The 18,097-nt window shown below is 44.5% G+C and overlaps 2 protein-coding genes across 2 annotated transcripts; both read right to left on the reverse strand.

Annotated features, from left to right (window-relative positions):
- Nucleotides 1–8,800: 8,800 nt before the first annotated feature.
- LOC128405341 (interferon alpha-5-like) lies at nucleotides 8,801–9,361 on the reverse strand. The gene has a single exon (XM_053371870.1). It carries the CDS (start codon nucleotides 9,359–9,361, stop codon nucleotides 8,801–8,803), a length of 561 nt encoding a protein of 186 aa, XP_053227845.1.
- A 4,300-nt stretch (nucleotides 9,362–13,661) lies between these two features.
- On the reverse strand, nucleotides 13,662–14,866 carry LOC128405342 (interferon epsilon-like). Its single transcript, XM_053371871.1, has 2 exons — nucleotides 14,317–14,866; nucleotides 13,662–13,666 (listed from the first exon to the last, which is right to left on the reverse strand). The coding sequence occupies exons 1-2, from the start codon at nucleotides 14,864–14,866 to the stop codon at nucleotides 13,662–13,664; spliced, it is 555 nt and encodes a 184-aa protein (XP_053227846.1).
- Between the last annotated feature and the right edge of the window lie 3,231 nt (nucleotides 14,867–18,097).

Raw genomic sequence — 18,097 nt, forward strand, 5'->3', positions numbered from 1 at the left:
CTCCATACCCACCAACATTTCTCTGATTAAAACAGGGATATCCTGTTCCGGGATCAAATCAGAAACCAGGATGGCATCTGTGAATCTGGGGCTGTCCCTGGAAAATAGGAACTCTTGAAGGGTCTGACATATATTAATGCAGCACCAGAGTACAGGCTCATGTCACCCCTTTTACAAGTGAAAATGAACTCCTTGTACTATTTGTCTCAGCTGTTGTATGGCTGCTCCTTGGGAGGACTTTGGTGTAGCCCTCCAAGCCTAATACCCCATGTGATCCCCTCGAATGCCTGCCCCAACCCAGACTGAAAAGGCAGCAAATGGTTAATGTTCTTGTATTTTTATTACTATGATGAGATGGCAAAGCAGAAGTGAGTTGTTGTTGTTGTTGTTATTGCTTTTTTGTAGCTGGGATTCACCCGAACTCATTTCTGGCACATCTCAGGTGGGCGCCATCGCCATTTTAAGAGAATGAGGGAGGGATCCATTGTCAGTTCCAGCACCTCTTATTGTAGAACAATAGTACTACTTCTTCTTCTTCTTCTTCTTCTTCTTCTTCTTCTTCTTCTTCTTCTTCTTCTTCTTCTTTATTAGATTTATATATTGCCCTTCATCATAAGATCTCAGGAAAGAACAAGTAAATACCATAAAGGGACCCCTGACCATTAGGTCCAGTTGTAGCCGACTCTGGAGATGCGGCGCTCATCTCGCTTTATTGGCTGAGGGAGCTGGCGTACAGCTTACGGGTCATGTGGCCAGCATGACTAAGCCACTTCTGGCAAACCTGAGCAGCACACAGAAACGCCGTTTACCTTCCTGCCAGAGTGGTACCTATTTATCTACTTGCACTTGACATGTTTTCGAAATGCTAGGTTGGCAGAAGCAGGGACCGAGCAATGGGAGCTCACCCTGTCATGGGGATTCAAACCGCTGATCTTCTGATCGGCAAGTCCTAGGCTCTGTGGTTTAACCCACAGCACCACCCGCGTCCCAGTAAATACCATGTTGTTGTTGTTTAGTCGTTTAGTCGTGTCTGACTCTTCGTGACCCCATGGACCAGAGCACGCCAGGCACTTCTGTCTTCGACTGCCTCCCGCAGTTTGGCCAAACTCACGCTGGTAGCTTCGAGAACTCTATCCAACCATCTCATCCTCTGTCTTATCCTATTTTTAGCTGTTTATTGTCTCCCTTGTAAACTGCTTAGAGACAGTTGTAATTAAGCAATTGTTTACATAAATAATTTGATTTCTATGTGCCAGTTGAGCTCATTTCCACCAGCAAGCATACCGCTGTCCTGTGTCGGCTATTGGCGAGGACAGTAAATAGCTATTATTGTGTCCACTTGACGATTGCTTGGACTGGAGAATTGAGAAGATGTGCTCTCTTTTTGTGTGTGTGTAATTGGAAGAACGTTGTGAGCGCTTAGGTTCCATTCAACTCAACAGCTGGATGCCCACTGGTGTCTCCAGGTCTCCTATCTTCAAGAAGGAACTCTCTTGGTGAGTGCCAACAGGTCGTTGTTGTTTAGTCATTTAGTCATGTCCGACTCTTCATGACCCCATGGACCAGAGCACGCCAGGCACTCCTGTCTTCCACTGCCTCCCGCAGTTTGGTCAAAACTCATGCTGGTAGCTTCGAGAACACTATCCAACCATCTCGTCCTCTGTCTTCCCCTTCTCCTTGTGCCCTCCATCTTTCCCAACATCAGGGTCTTTTCCAGGGAGTCTTCTCATGAGGTGGCCAAAGTCTTGGAGCCTCAGCTTCAGGATCTGTCCTTCCAGTGAGCCCTCAGGGCTGATTTCCTTCAGAATGGATAGGTTTGATCTTATTGCAGTCCATGGGACTCTCAAGAGTCTCCTCCAGCTCCATAATTCAAAAGCATCAATTCTTCGGTGAACAGCCTTCTGAGTGCCAACCGGACTGTAGCCCAAACGGGGCCACTGAAAAACAAGAAATGCAAGGAGAGTTTTTTTGGGGGATCCCTCAGAGGGCATTCCCCCTCCAGTGCTGCAAAGCACACCAGGCGATTCTGGACAGGCTCAGTGACCGCAGAAGGTGGCGTGTCTGTCTGGGGTGGGGGAAAGAGACTAGAAAATTGGTAATGGGCAGTAGAATGGAATAGCCTGGCACAGACCATGGCTAGCTGGCTTGAACCCTGAACAGCAGCATCCCACACAACCACATTCTGTTACAGGTCCCACTTGTCCTTTCAAATTTGTTCATGCTACGATACAAATTTTCAGCAAGAGTAGCTGTAGTCTCATGTTGCCCTCTAGCGTCCTGTATAGGAACACAGTGGAATATTGTAGAAAATTGCAAGCAAGATCTACAACCCATTGGGAAAGGACTTCTTTAGCACCGAAAATAACTTTCCTAGAAGTGAAGCAATAAAAAAAACCAAAAACATCAAAGAAACCCTACCATTTGACTAACAATAACTGTTTTAATTGACTGCATGTTCTAGCGATAGAGCATGAAGACTGTTTCACTCTCATTTTCGGAGATTGCATCTCCTACTATAGACTTGTAACAACACTGGATCAGTGTCGCCTTCCTTCCATAAACGCAGGAGCAAAGCTTCAAGGTTTTGCCCATCCCCAGGTGTGGCCTTGGCAGCAAATGCTGATCCTAGTAAGCTAGTTCATTTCTGCTCATTTGGGGACATTGGTATATCTCCCCAATTGAAGTAAGAAGCTTTGGTGGTCTACACCAGGAGTGGGGAACCTCCAGATTCTGCTGAAGCCCATCTCCCATCATCCTGACCATTGGTTAAACTGGCCATTGGAGTCCAACAGGATAGGGAGGGCCAGAAGTTCCCCACCTTTGAGCTTATTGTTGTTGTTTAGTCGTTTAGTCGTGTCCGACTCTTCGTGACCCCATGGACCAGAGCACGCCAGGCACGCCTGTCTTCCACTGCCTCCCGCAGTTTAGTCAGACTCATGCTGGTAGCTTCCAGAACACTGTCCAACCATCTCGTCCTCTGTAGTCCCCTTCTCCTTGTGCCCTCCATCTTTCCCAACATCAGGGTCTTTTCCAGGGAGTCTTCTCTTCTCATGAGGTGGCCAAAGTCTTGGAGCCTCAGCTTCAGGATCTGTCCTTCCAGTGAGCCCTCAGGGCTGATTTCCTTCAGAATGGAGAGGCTTGATCTTCTTGCAGTCCATGGGACTCTCAAGAGTCTCCTCCAGCACCATAATTCAAAAGCATCAATTCTTCTTTATGGTCCAGCTTTCACTTCCACGTTTGAGCTACACAGTCTATATTAGTCCGTAGAGGTCTGATCCACACATGATTGCTTGCATCTATCAAGGGTCCTTTATGGATAACATCTGAATAGCCTCTGCCCATAGAAGCTGATTCCTAGGGCCTGAAGGGACTAAATATATTAGGGTGCCACCTCCTCCCAAGTTAATGGGCATTGCCATTCGAATGGTGTTTGTGTACCCCGTCTTGTGATCAATTATGTGGGGCAAGGCTTACCTGGGGGCCTCCCAGTGGCGTAGCGTGGGGGGTGCAGGGGGGGCCGGCCGCACCGGGCGCAACTTCTGGGGGGGCACGCTCGCTGCCTCCGGAGTCGCAGAATAGCCTCGGGCGCAGGCTGTAGCAGAGCCCCATGTCTCGCGGAACCGTCGAGCTGGCACCGGCTCTCAGCGCTAACCACGGTCCCCGCGCGTCAGGGCCGCGGAGGGCGCACCAGGCAGCCCCTCCTCACCGACGGGCAGCGTTCGCCTGCGGGGCTCGGCCAGCGCGCTGGGCTGGCCGCGTGGAGTCGCCGAGGAGCCGCCGCCGCCTGCCATGCCGCCCTGGCTGCTTCAGCCGCGTCCGACAGCCGGCTCAAGGCTCCTTCCGGCCGGGTCTCCCGACGGGGCGCTGCGGGCGGAGGCTCCGGCACCAAGCGCCACGCCGCCCAGGCTCGGGTCGCTGTCTGGACGTGCGCAGCCCGCCAAACGCGCCACCGGCGGCGAATGAAGCGCCCAGCCGGAGCCACCTGCGCTCTAGTGCCTGCGCGCCAAGACCGCCCACCCGCCCCAACGGGGCCTGCCCACCCACGCCGGAGGCCGGCCGATGCACTGGCCCCAGAGCCGCCCCCTCCCCGCGCCAGAAAGAAGCCCCCTCCCCGCGCCAGAAAGAAGCCGCGTCGGGGCTAGCCGGGCCGGGGAGAGAGACCAAGAAGGCTGCGCCGCGACGCCCAAAGACGCGCGTCTTGGCGCAAAGGGGCCCGCGGCACCCAGACGCGGAAGGGACCCTCTCCCCCTGACCCGCCACTGAACTGCAATTCCCAGCTCCCTTGGCAAATCCCAGTCCCCAATCCCCAAGATGCTTTATTTGAGGCAGGGGTCCTTTAATTGCAAAAACAACACCACGGAGGGCAGTAGTCACCACGAAGTTTGCCCCAGAGTAGAGCCGTCAGTATTAATGACCATGGTTAGGGGTTAGGGGGCGCAAATTACTTGCCTTGCCCCGGGTGCTGACAACCCACGCTACGCCGCTGGGGCCTCCCCAGTATTTTATTCAAGTTGTCATCTCTGCTTCTGTTGTTTCAACTGCATACATTCTTGACAGTGGGATGTGGAAGATGAAGAGACCCTCCAAGTGTTCCTATTTTCCAGGTACAGTCCCAGATTTACAGAAGCAGTTCTGGTTTCTGATTTGATCTCGGAATGTCCTGGTTTTTCATAGGATGTCCCTATTTTCATCGGAGAAATCTTGGACAGTATGGAGTTATGCGTTCCCCGAGCCAAGGAGATAAGTAACTAGACAAGCTTTAGAAGACATCTGAAGGCAGCCCTGGATAGGGAAGTAGTTTAGTCACTCTGGGTGACTGGGGCAACCCAGTCAGATGGATGGGGTATTATTATTATTATTATTATTATTATTATTATTATTATTATTATTATTAAAACATCCCTATTTTCATTGAGAAAAGTTGGAGGGTATGGGATATGGGACGGAAGGAAGGAAGGAAGGAAGGAAGGAAGGAAGGTGTAGCTTGCTTGTCAATAAAATATTTCTGAGACTGGGAAGAGTATTACCAATAAAATAATAATAAGGCAACAAAACTAAAAATAAGGATCAGGTGAACTATCAAAGAACAATTTCCAATGAGAGAAAAACATCAATTGCAGCTCTCTCTAGAGCACCCAGAAGCTACAAAATTCAACCAGGGGGAAATTGGGATTCCATTTCATAGGAAAACATTTATTGCACACAAACATATAAAAAAATAAAGGCATTTGAGGAGTTAAAGCTATAACATCCATATAAATAATACCTGAATATTAAATGCCTGTTTAATAAATACATTTTAACCAAAATATAATTTAAACAAATAAATAGGGGCAGTGACAAATATTTTTTAAAAAATATATAGCAAGAGTCAGGTAACAGTTAAATATGAAGTAGCATTTTTCTCAAAGGTAACTTGAATCTTGTACTAGGCTGCCTTGCACCCCAATGGATCCTTAGAGCCAGAAATGGTGGTTGTGTCTGCTTGTATTGAATTGAACAGGAGGCTGAAATGGACTGTGAAGACATCTCTTCTAGAGTGCTCTCTTCGGACAGAGTCTATTGTATGGCAGCCTCAAAGTTGTCTGGTGGGCTTCAAAATTTTCCATCTGGGAAAGGTCCCCCCCCCCCATCTTGCTAGGCAAATCATTCCCCCAGGTCCAAGTCCACCTTGGACATAAAGCTGATTCATATCGATGGAACTTGTGTGAGAGATCGTCTTTCCAGTCAGAAGCATTTGAGATTTGACATCTGGCAGGTGATGGAGTTGCTCTTCTATGAAAAAGGTGGGTTTTCCAGTGGCCTTCCATGCTGCTCTTTTCTGTGACTTGATGAGACTTGCTGAGACTTGATGAGATTCAGTCAGTTCCAGAATCTCCATTTGGACCTTCCGGTTTCTGAATTTGTGAAAGCCATTGTAGAATGTGTGTAGATAACAGGAATGTTTCCAATGAGATAAATAGTGCAAATTTCAAGTTCAAGTTTTTCCTCCTTATCCATTTCTTTATTTTGCTAGAATAAGCAGGGGGTGAGATGAATACTTTCCATAGACGAAACAGTGCATTTTGAGCAGCTCAAAGACCTCTTTGAACCACTGCCTGCAATACAAAAGAAAATGGGACATTTTATCATGCTTGATGGACATGTAAAAAAAGCATTGATTGATTGATTGGATACAAATATATCCACTAATAGAAAGAATTTTAAGATTACCTTTCAACTGAAACCAGAATGGATATGCAATTAGAAAATGACTACGGAACTTGGTTTCAATATACGATTACGACAGCGAGACAATTATATGCACAAAGATGGAAAGATTCATCGTTACCAACAATGGAAGAATGGTTGTTAAAATTAACAGACTTATCTGGGATTGCCAAATTGACATGTTTTGTCCTTGTCAACATTGATTAAAGATAGGAAAACTCTCAGACTTTTTGCATGAAAAAGAAAAAGAAATAAAGACACTTGGATTTGGGGGTTGAAGGTAATGTTTGTTTATAGAAAATGGTTTTGTTAGGTGTTATATTGGAGTGAATGAAGTGAATACTGTTTTTTATATAATGAACAGATGAAGAACCAGAAGTTCTTTAGTTTCTGAACTTTATATTTTCTATGTTCCCTTTTAAACCTTTTCTATCTCTTTCTTCTTATATCTCTCTTCCCTTTTCCTTTTTCGCTGTTTCCCTTTTAAGTTTTTTCTATCTCTTTCTTCGTATCTCTCTTTCCTTTTCCCTTTTCGCTACGTTTTTATCTTATTTAAACTAATGTTGCATAAAAAAGATATTTGATAATAAGTTTTTATTTTTATCTATATACTCATAACAAAAATTATTTAAAAAGAAAATGAAACTTTGAAGACCATTGTCCATAGAGTAATGATTTTCTTCCCTGAGGTGAGGACACATTGTACAGCTCTGAGCTCTTTTACCGATCATATTTCAAAAGTTACAAGACAACTCTGAATGCACAGGTCAAGGAAGCAATAACCTGTTGTCTATGGAATGGTCTACCTGGGGAGATGGTGGGCTCTGCATCACTGAAGGTATTTAAGCAGAGGCTTTAAGGCCATCTGTCAAGGATGCTGAAATTGCAAGATTCCCAGAGTCAGTGGGGTTTGGACCAGATGACCTCCAACCCCAACCATACAATTCTATTATTTAGGAGGTACTGGGAACAAAGAACAGGAAGCTATCTCCATCAGAGCCTGCCCACCCATGATGTAGATTGAAGCTCCTGCCTCAGGCAACAGAAATGCAAGAGACGGCACTCTACCCAACTACCCCACCACACACAGCTGTCAACTTACAGATTTGAAAATAAGGGACCAGCAGCCTCGAAAATAAAGGAACCAGCAGCCAAAATAAGGGATTTTCCAAGCACAGGTATGTTCAACTTCTGAGCCCCTCCGAGCCAAAGGCAGAAAGCCCAGCCAGCAGCCAAACAGAGCCTCAAGCGGTGGTTCCCACAGCGCAGCAACCCCGCAAAGGGGATGCAGCAAGGAAAACCACCATCACCTCTCCGCTGGGAAGCACTGAGCAAAAGCGAGGCAATGTGGCCGATTTGATCAGCACAAGGCATGCAAGCTCCACCCCCCCAGTCATTCTTAGACTCCTTATTGGGTGAGCAATGCAGCCAAGCAACACAGTTGGAGCCTCCCTCCTCCCTGGCCGGCAGGGAGGGAGGGAGAGGAGCTGCTTCCTTTGAAACCCAGGAAATTTAAGGGACATCATCAATAAGGGACAGCTGCGGGACACGGCGCTGGGATAAGGGATTTTCCTGCCAAATAAGGGACGGTTGACAGCTATGCCACCACATATGCCACTGAGCAGTGGTGCAAGCTTTGCTCCCACTGAGTTGAGTAGTGGCAGTGGGGCATGGAGGCGTCAATTCCTGTTGCAGCAACGGGGTGTGTGTGTGGAGGCTGGGCACCCACAGAAAAAAAAAGTGGGTGCCTGGGCCCCCAGTGCCCCTTACAGTTGGTGCCCCTGTGCAAAGCTAACAGGATTTAAACCCCATCTGAAAATAGTGAGAGAGATGTTTCCAACTGGGGCATTAATAAATGCCTTGCATCAGGCAATGAATTTAAGACAACTTGCAAAGAAATGGCTTGCCTGTGTTGTACAGTCCATGATAGTTGCCTTCATTTTAAAGAGGAACGAGGCTTCAGATATTGTTAGTCAAAAATATGCTTTGCCTACCTGGTGCCTTCCGGCTGCTTCAGACGACAACTTCCACGAGCCCTAGTCATGGTGACTGAGGCTGATGGGAGTTGGAGTCCAAAATGATTTAGAGGATAATTATGTTGAATTGATGCTGTTGAATTCTGGTGCTGGAGGAGACTCCCATGGACTGCAAGAAGATCAAACCTATCCATTCTGAAGGAAATCAGCCCTGAGTGCTCACTGGAAGGACAGATCCTGAAGCTGAGGCTCCAATACTTTGGCCACCTGATGAGAAGAGAAGACTCCCTGGAAAAGACCCTGATGTTGGGAAAGATGGAGGGCACAAGGAGAAGGGGACGACAGAGGACGAGATGGTTGGATAGTGTTCTCGAAGCTACCAACACAAGTCTGACCAAACTGCGGGAGGCAGTGGAAGACAGGAGTGCCTGGCGTGCTCTGGTCCATGGGGTCACGAAGAGTCGGACACGACTAAACAACAAACAACCATCATTGAAAAGGCTAGATGGTTAAATGACCCAAAATACAGGCTAATCTAAATGAATTACATGCACCTGTGGCATTACTTTTTCCACGAAATGTATCCTTTTTGTATATAAAGTGCCTAACTTACCTTAGTCAGAGAGAGATTTGAGCAGTTGATCAAGAAGAATCAAGTTGTTCACCGAAATAGTCTTTCGCACAGCCTCCCATGCACAAAGGCTGTATTGTTTGTCTCTCAGGAACGTTTGGAGTTTCCTGAAGTATATCATCAGGTTTAGTTTTACACGAGGATCTTTCAGTCTTGCCTCTCTCCCAATGTGTGCAACAGAACACCTCTCCCACCATTGACTTTGTTGGTGGAGCACCATTTGGAAAAGTTCTGTGACCGTTGTGTTCCAGTTGGCTTGGGTGAAATTCAGCTGAAAAACACGGAGGGTCTCCTTGAAGATCAGCCCTATTGCCATCCTTGCATCCTCTTTGCTGGGTCTTGAGGTGCTTCTTATGGGGAAGCCAAAGTCTGGCATGCCTGTAATTGGGCACTCTGGGGGAGATGCTGGTCCTCCACTCATTGCTTCCAGAAGCTCTTTGGTGTTCCTTAGCTCACCTTTTTGATCTTGCACAATTTCATCACAGTTCAGAGTTACAGCTCCAGAGGCAAGCAGAATCAAGAGGCCAACTTGTTGCAGACCCATGGTGGCCATTGGTGGGCTTTATGGAGAGGCTGGAGGGCTAGAGCTTCTTCAAGACCTTCTTGAGATCATTGTGCTGTAGAGCCATGCCTGTGAATTTATGTACTGGGCTGCAGGACAGTTTCTCTACCTCATTTCCTGAAACTTTCATTTTCATTTTGTATTGAAAAAGTATCTGGTACTTTTGGGCACTCTGGGGCACCATTACATACATAGATACATACAGTGGTTTTTTTTTTCTTTCTTAAAAATGATTAGGGGTACTACTCATATTGAAATACTGCCCCTCAATGAGGCCAATCTTAGATTCAGAAAAAGTTTAGGGGTATGTGTCGCCCCAGAAAAAAACCACTGGATACATACATAATTTTATTTGCACACTTCCTTTCCACACGTCAAACCATGCTCAAGGTGGCTTACAACATGAAAAAAATATATAACTGCAACTTAACAAAAGTATTCATAAACAATAAATAAAGAATATACAGTGGGACCTCGGGTTAAGTACTCAATTCGTTCCGGAGGTCCATACTTAACCTGAAATTGTTCTTAACCTGAAGCACTACTTTAGCTAATGGGACCTCCTCCTGCTGCTGCGCCGCCGGAGCACGATTTCTGTTCTCATCCTGAAGCAAAGTTCTTAACCTGAAACACTATTTCTGGATTAGTGGAGTCTGTAACCTGAAGTGTATGTAACCTATGGTACCACTTTACATCCAAACTGAACAATTTCTACATAAATCACAAGATCTAAACTAAAGACAAATAACCAACAGCAACAGCCCCCTTTCAAAAAAATTGCACTGGGCATCAGTGTGCTTAAAAATTGTTTAATTGGGCAGGGGTGTGTGTGTACATCATCAGTGCTATTTTTCTAGAAAAAAAAGAGGTGCTGGAACTCGCCATGAACGCGCCTCCCTTGTTCTCTTACAAACTAATCCAACTAGTTTAACATGCTCTGCATGCTGTAGTTAGTTTAACTTTCCTTTTATAATCCTGCAACAAGGCTTTGCAGGGTGGTCTGCATCACTTTAAAAAATGTATTTGTGTAACATTTGAAAACCAGGAACGCTTAACTGTAACGGAGCCAGGAAAATCAGAAGAGTAGAAGAAAAGCATTTTCTCTTTCAATTAGGAATGGTAAATTCCCACTATGCTCAACAGAATAAATTGGGATTTGGCAATGGCAAATTAAAATACAACACACCGCAGAGAAAATCCAATAAACAGGGTGTGCATATACTGTGGCTTAGAAAAAAATAATGTTTTGTGGTGCTTTATCAATGCTAGATATTTATTAGTTTTTCTGTCTGCACCATCTTGGCAAAATTATTAGACAATCCATCCAGGGAGTCGTGTGCCCACATGTGTGTGGTTGGGAGCTGTGGCTTAAAGAGTTTCTTCCGCACGTGTTTCAGATGATGACTCATGGAATGTGTTTTCAGAATAAAAGCATTTGTAATCTGGTGGAGTGAGATGTCATCATTTCTGTTTTCTGCTTGTCAGTTTTGGTTTTTCTCACTGTTTCCATCCATATACTTGTTGACTGTGCTTAATTTCTCTCTGGTCAAATTTCACTTTTAGTTTGTCAGATGCTGAGTTTGGGGAGGCCTTGTGGAATTTCCACAGCTTGAGAGAATTGATCTGCCTCAAGCAGCAAAATGTCTTTGGTCAATAAAATAATAAAGAAAAACCCTACTATCGCTGATGGTAGAGGAAAGCTAAAGCAAAGAATGAAATGGGAAGTGCACCAGTTCAGAAGATGTTGCTTACCCCAACTGAGCATGGGAAAGTGTACCTCCTCAGCTGTAGCTTGCTTTTATTTTCAGAAAGGTAACCAATTTATAACAGCTGCCGTTCAGATTTTTCAAACTAAAGTGTTGTCTTTTGGGGATCCCAATATGGATACATGCATATAATAGTGATTTGGATAAGATACATTCAAGTTTCTTGAGACATATCCTTGGGCTCCCAAATTCAATCAAGTATGAGACAATGTGTGCAGAATTCGGTATACACATGATGGTATATTGGGCATGGACTAGCACTATAAAATACAGGCTGCATTGCTGTTTTCGTTCCCACGCTTCAAGTCTGCTTTCCAATTTACTTAAGGACTCCTATAAATCCAGACGGCTCCAGCTCATAAACAGAAAAAAATGGATCTATTGGTATTGACTTGGAATTATTGTATAATTCTAGTGAGCAATATATTTATTGCAATATCCAAATTAGATTAAGGGATGTTGAAAAACAAAACATTGAGTCAGCTGTAAATAAAATCTGCTCCCCCAAGTTCTATGGTTTTCATACAACCGATAACAGGATCACTTATATCTCAAAGTTAAAAATTCCAGCCCAACGCAGGACATTTATGTTAGCCAGACTGAATGTTTTTCCCTCAGCTTTTGTTAAGGGCAGATATTTAAACATCCCTAGAAATGATAGGACAGTGTTCTCGAGGCTACCAGCATGAGTTTGACCAAACTGCGAGAGGCAGTGGAAGACAGAAGTGCCTGGTGCGCTCTGGTCCATGGGGTCACAAAGAGTGGGACGCGACTAAACAACAACAAGAAATGGTAGACATTGCAGATGTTATTTGAATGTGCCGGACATGGTGGAACATATTCTTTTCTACTGTCCACTCTACAACCAGCTACGTAAATGTGTGTTATCCCCCTTTTGGGGTAGTTTAACATCATGGCACTAATAAAGGTTTAAAGAAAGAAAGGGAAAAGGAAAGGAAAGTGGGAAGGGGGAAAGGGGGAAAGGGGAAGGAAGGGAAAGGGGGAAGGGGAAGGGGAAAGGGGAAAGGGGAAGGGGGAAGGGGGAAGGGGGAAGGGGGAAGAGGGAAGGGGAAGGAAAGGAAAGGGGAAAGGGGGAAAGGGGGAACGGGGAAGGGGGAAGGTGGAAGGGAAAAGGGAAAAGGGGAAAGGGGAAAGGGGGAAGGGGGAAGGGGGAAGGGGAAAGGGGGAAGGGGGAAGGGGAAGGGGAAGGAAAGGGGAAAGGGGAAAGGGGGAAGGGGGAAGGGGGAAGGGGAAGGAAAGGGAAGGGGGAAGGGGGAAGGGGGAAGGGGGAAGGGGGAAGGGAAAGGAAAGGGGGAAGGGGGAAGGGATTGGAAGCGGAAGGTTCCTAACTCACACTTGTGCTCTTTTGAGCACTGTGCTCTGTTTGTAACATGGCAAGCTTTCCTTCCAGTCTGAACAGCAGGTTTGGGTAGGTGATCTAGATGCAATTAACTATTCAAACTCAAAAGCAATTCATACAAGGGTTAGTTGCATGAATGGGGGAATGTTTAGTTGGGCCCCCAAATGCTTGAGGTATGTAATTTTGGCAGGAGAGGCAACCTCTCTTGACCATCTGGTGACAATACCATGAAGAATAGTTAAGAGCTGCATTTTGCAACATTCCATAGGCTGTTCTTGTTAGTTTTCAGGTGCTAGGGGTGTGGTAAGCTAGTTCAGAGATTGTTGCGTTAGTTGGAAAAGTTAATAGCTCAGAAGAGAGCAGACCTGTGCTCAGAGCAGAACCACTGAAATGAATGGGCACAACTAACAATGTTAGTGTGTTTGCTGAAAGTTTTAAGCAGCTGGAAACAACTGATTATATGTGATGTAAGTGAAAATTGATGGGTCTGTTGGGAATGATTGTTGTTTTTAGCTCTTTGCAAGTAGTGTTTGATTTGCATTGAATTGTGTCCAAACAACAACAACATAATATATAAATATAATAATTTATTAAATCATAATAATTTATTAAATAAAGGCAATAAATAAATGCAGATATCAAAGTTGACCAGCAACATGACTACAATATCAAAAATGGACGATCAAAAATGGACAGTGGGAGGAAGAAGCTTACTGGGCTTTGGGAAGAAGGTGCCAGGCCTCTGACAGGACTTTGGAGCCCTGCTCCTGCCTTCCCAAAGCAGGACAGACTTTGGGAAGGTGAAGGGCCCTGTTGGAGCATGCTCTCAATGCAGCATGAGAGCAGTGAGAGATACTGGAGAAAGTGGTTCAGAGAAACTTCAGGCGTGACAATTTCTTCCCTATTTCTCCAATTCCATTCTTCTCATTCTATGTTAGGCTTCAATGTGGGGCTGAATATTTCAAAATTCTGTCTCATCGTTTTCTGCTAGTTTCATGGATACAGTTAGTAACAGATGACGTAGAGCAGGAAACAGCAGCTGTTGGGCTTTCTAGCAATGTTTCGCTGCGGCAATGGAGGGAAAGTGGAATCTTCTGGTCACGCTCTTCGGCTTGCAGTTTCCTTCTGCTATTTTTGTTGCCTCACCAATGGCAGGTTAAGCTGAAAGGAAGAAGGGAAGACATTAACATTCCTCACGCGTCTGAAACGTTTCTGTGCTCAGCTGCTTATGACAAGAAGGGAACATTATAAACCGAAACCCAAGATTGAGATGATTCAGAACATTGTCCCATAGTTTCCTTAAAAGGTATTGACTGGCTTTTGAAAGATACATGTGGAAAATGTGAGAGTCTAGATTAAAGATTGGTCAACCAGTTCCTCTGCAATGAATCTTCTTTTGCTAGATGTGCTCCCCTGTTGCTGGTCTTGCATGAGAATACAATGCTGTGGACCAAACAGGTGGTACCTCCATGATGCTAACATGGGTAGTATGTAACATGAGTAACATGAGATGGGTAGTATGTAAAAACCCACACAATCTGCCCCACCTATGTTGTTCTTTTGTGCAGAGTGTTCCCATCCACATAGCATCACCTTGCAGATAAAGTATATTTCTTGCAACAACAAGGAAGAAAGCCTAAATCACCAGAATTCTGAGGAAATCCACAACTTCTTCAAGAAGAATTATGAACATTTCTTAGTGGCAAGTGAGGGCAGGTTAGACATCCTGAAAATGTTGCTGAGAAACTAGCTCTTTTTCTCACCTAGTTCTAATCAAGTCTTATGTATTTTTTTAAAAAATTGTACAGTACCTTCATTAGAGATCCTTTTGATGAGTTGATCTGTCAGCACAAAAGATTGCCTGATCTGGATCTGGACAGTCAACCAAGCACACAGGCTGTACTCTTTATCTTTCAAGAGATCATGGAGTATTTGGAAGTATCTTTTCACTCTCAGTCTGGTGAGCAGAGTTTTCTGACCTCTTGAAGATGTGGGGCCACGCTCCAGCTCTGCACTCCAACATGTTTCCAGCTTCTGAATTTGCTGGTCCAGTTTGGTCTGGAAAGTGGTTGTGGAATTGCCATCCCAACCCATTTCAGTGTGGTTTTGTCTGAAGACGTGCAGAGTCTGTTGGAGGATCTCTTGTATAGCTGCCTTGGCATTCTCCACTTGGACTTCATTGATGTTTGTGAAGATTTCCTGATTTGTTGAGAGGTCCATTTCCTCTCCTATGCATTGAATAGGAATGGTTGTTCCCATTTTGTTCTTCAGAAGCTCCAAGTTGGCCTTGTTGGCTTCATGTAGCCAGCTGTGAAACCGGTTACAGTCCAGAGATGAGATTTTGGAGACGAAAAGCATCATTAGGCCTACATGCAGCAACCATCCCTTGGTGATCACGGTGGAGATGAAGGAATGTGGTCTTTGGTAGAGTACTGAATCTGGAAGACTGTGTCTTGAGGAAGATGTTCTGAAGTCTGTTCCATCTTTGAACCATGTATTTAAATGGCTGGGGAATGCAGTTTTCTTTTGTGCTTTCTAGTTCCTTGTGGTTTTCTACCTCTTCTGAAAATACCCTACTTTCACTTTCCAAGTACAATTTACAATTATGCAGACAGGACCAGAAATCCTGCTTTCTGTTGGGATGTCAGTATTTGGAAAACTGACTTTTATTTTCATCTATTCAGACTTAGAATTGATAACGATTTATGATGTTAATGAAAAATCAAATTTTCTTGCCTGTTGACTCTGTTCTTTTCAAATTCATTTTATCAGTTTCATCAGTTTGTATTAGAAATTGCAAACTACTTGAATTTTGTATATCATCACATTGGCTAACACATGTGGAAGAATGTGATCACACACTGCTCCCAGAAATGCTTGTTATTGTTTAGTCGTTTAGTCGTGTCTGACTCTTCGTGACTCCGTGGACCAGAGCACGCCAGGCACTTCTGTCTTCGACTGCCTCCCGCAGAACACTGTCCAACCATCTCGTCCTCTGTCATCCCCTTCTCCTTGTGCCCTCCATCTTTCTCAACATCAGGGTCTTTTCCAGGGAGTCTTCTCTTCTCATGAGGTGTCCAAAGTCTTGGAGCCTCAGCTTCAGGATCTGTCCTTCTAGTGAGCACTCAGGGCTGATTTCCTTCAGAATGGATAGGTTTGATATTCTTGCAGTCCATGGGACTCTCAAGAGTCTCCTCCAGCACCATAATTCAAAAGCATCAATTCTTTGGCGATCAGTCTTCTTTATGGTCCAGCTCTCACTTCCATACATCACTAATGTTACAGCTTACAGCTGTTAAAATATACATGAGTATCATTTGGTTCATCACTTGGCTGAAAGTGTGGACCCACTCTATTGTTTTTGTATTTGAAGTGATATGAATACCCTGTCTATGGTATTTGATCTATGGTGTCTCGTTTTTGCATCACTACAGCACCCATACCATAAGCAGTTGTTACCCTAGGCAGACATTTAAACTACTTACAATGTATGCAAGATGGCTGGGGACTGGGCCACACTCAGTTGAGCCTTTCCATATAACTTGCATTCTTTATGGGTGTAGGGTTCTCTACATACCTTTGGAAATCCTAGAAAAGCAGAGCCTATGGCCATGATATCTGAGCCCATTGCACATACCGCTGAATTATTCAGGACTCTTTATGGATCATTATTTCTAGCCAAAACACCACCATAATCTATCAATTGCCTTCTAAGCAACCATCTCAAGGCTATTTAGGCATAAGATTATACATAAATTGTTAAAAACACATGCAAAAGCAAATACATTTAAATCAAGACTAAAACCGAAACCAATGTTAATTGGGTCCTCTACTCAGAGTTCAGATTTGCTCCTTAGGATTCCAGCATGACTGGGAGAAAAGCCTAGCCAGTGAAAAAGATCATACTCAAGATTGTAGTTGAAAGGTTTGAGTCAGTTTATTGATGCACCACACTTCAGTTAAGGCATATCGTTCTCTTCCTATAGAAGGTGATATTATGAAACTTGAATAAAGCAACTTATACAGTGTAATGTGCAATGAAATGCCTCAAGGAAAGTGATCAATTAATTAATAGATAATATATTTCCTTTAGAAATATTGTGTTTAAATGGCATAATAATAGCAGAGAGAGAAAGAGAAATTGAACACATTTTATAATGATCAGGAACTGAATAGCAAAGGTTGAATTTGCCATCAATTTCAATATTCATGGGGTTGAGCATATGCAAGATACAAACCATGGATTGAAAATAATCTATCCTTTCCACTCTTCAAGTGATTACTGAGAGAGGGAGTGATCTACACAACATTTAGGGCACTGGGTTCTGTACAACCCTAGTTCTGAGTGTACTATAATGTGCCCCATTTATTTTGCCTCAATCAACAAAAACTAGAAGACACCAGACATAAACAGAGAGAGTCCAAAATGGCAGCTACAAGTCAAGGGTCAAACTAAACATTAGCTACCCATCTGTGCCTTGAAGTGCAGGGTGCCATCGTAAAATACAAATTGCACGCATGGATCCCCCTTCTCCAGATCACAACCAGTGGTTGGGGGTTGTAACAATTCTCTTTATGACAGAATCCTAATCATTTTCACATCATGAGACATTTCAACTCTATCAATTTGATGCACTAGATACTGACAGTGTAAAGGTCCAAGAAGAATGTAGTTCACCTTAATTTAAGTTCCGTTTCAACAACAAAACACCTATTTTCCAAATCTTCAAGATCACTTTTGGTCCTGTGTGATTTGAAAATTCAAAGGGAAGGAAAAAACCTGAAACTAGAGTATTTTCAAAAGGAGGAAGCCCATCCCCACCAAAACTGAAAATGACAAGAGAAAACTTCAGCCATGGAGCATTTAAATACAGGGACATGGCTCAAAGATGGAACAGACTCCAGAGCATCTCCCTCAAAACGAAATCCCTCTGCACTCCAGCAAGGATCACGTTCCTTCATCTCCACCATGATCTCAAAGGGGTGGCTTCTCTGCTCTGGCCTAGTGATGATGCTCTGCTTCACTGAAATCTCATCTCAGGACTGCAGCCAACTTCGCAGCTGGCTAAATAAAGGCAACTTGAAGCTTCTCAACAGCAAGATGGGATCCACAATTCCCCTACAATGCATCGGCCATGTGGCCAATTTCTCCAACAACGAAGAAATCCACAGGCACGAAATCCAGGGGGAGGATGCCAAAGCAGCCACACAAGAAATCCTCCAGCAGACCCTTCACATCTTCAGGCAAAACCACAGCGAAATGGACTGGGGTGAGACTTCCATAGCTGGTTTCCAGGCTGGTCTGCACCAGGACATTGAGAAGCTGGGTCGGTGCTTGGGTGCAGAGAAGGGCAACAGCATCCGACAGCGGGTGAAAAGCTACTTCAGAAGAATTAACGACTACCTGAAAGATGACGGGTACAGCCTGTGTGCCTGGGAGATTGTCCAGATGGAAGTCCGGCAATGTTTTCTGCTCATCGACCAACTCCTCAAAAGGACGGAAAATGCAGGTACTTTCACAAAATACTTTACTATATTTAGGAACAAATTTCAGAGTCATGCCCAGGAGTATCCATTGGTACTGGGATTGGT

This window comes from Podarcis raffonei, chromosome 17, assembly GCF_027172205.1.
Source record: "Podarcis raffonei isolate rPodRaf1 chromosome 17, rPodRaf1.pri, whole genome shotgun sequence".
Lineage (NCBI taxonomy): Eukaryota > Metazoa > Chordata > Lepidosauria > Squamata > Lacertidae > Podarcis > Podarcis raffonei.

What these genes read in the sequence shown, in the direction of transcription:
- LOC128405341 (XM_053371870.1), bottom strand. Translation starts at nt 9,361, where the DNA reads ATGGGTCTGCAACAAGTTGGCCTCTTGATTCTGCTTGCCTCTGGAGCT.
- LOC128405342 (XM_053371871.1), bottom strand. Translation starts at nt 14,866, where the DNA reads ATGATGCTTTTCGTCTCCAAAATCTCATCTCTGGACTGTAACCGGTTT.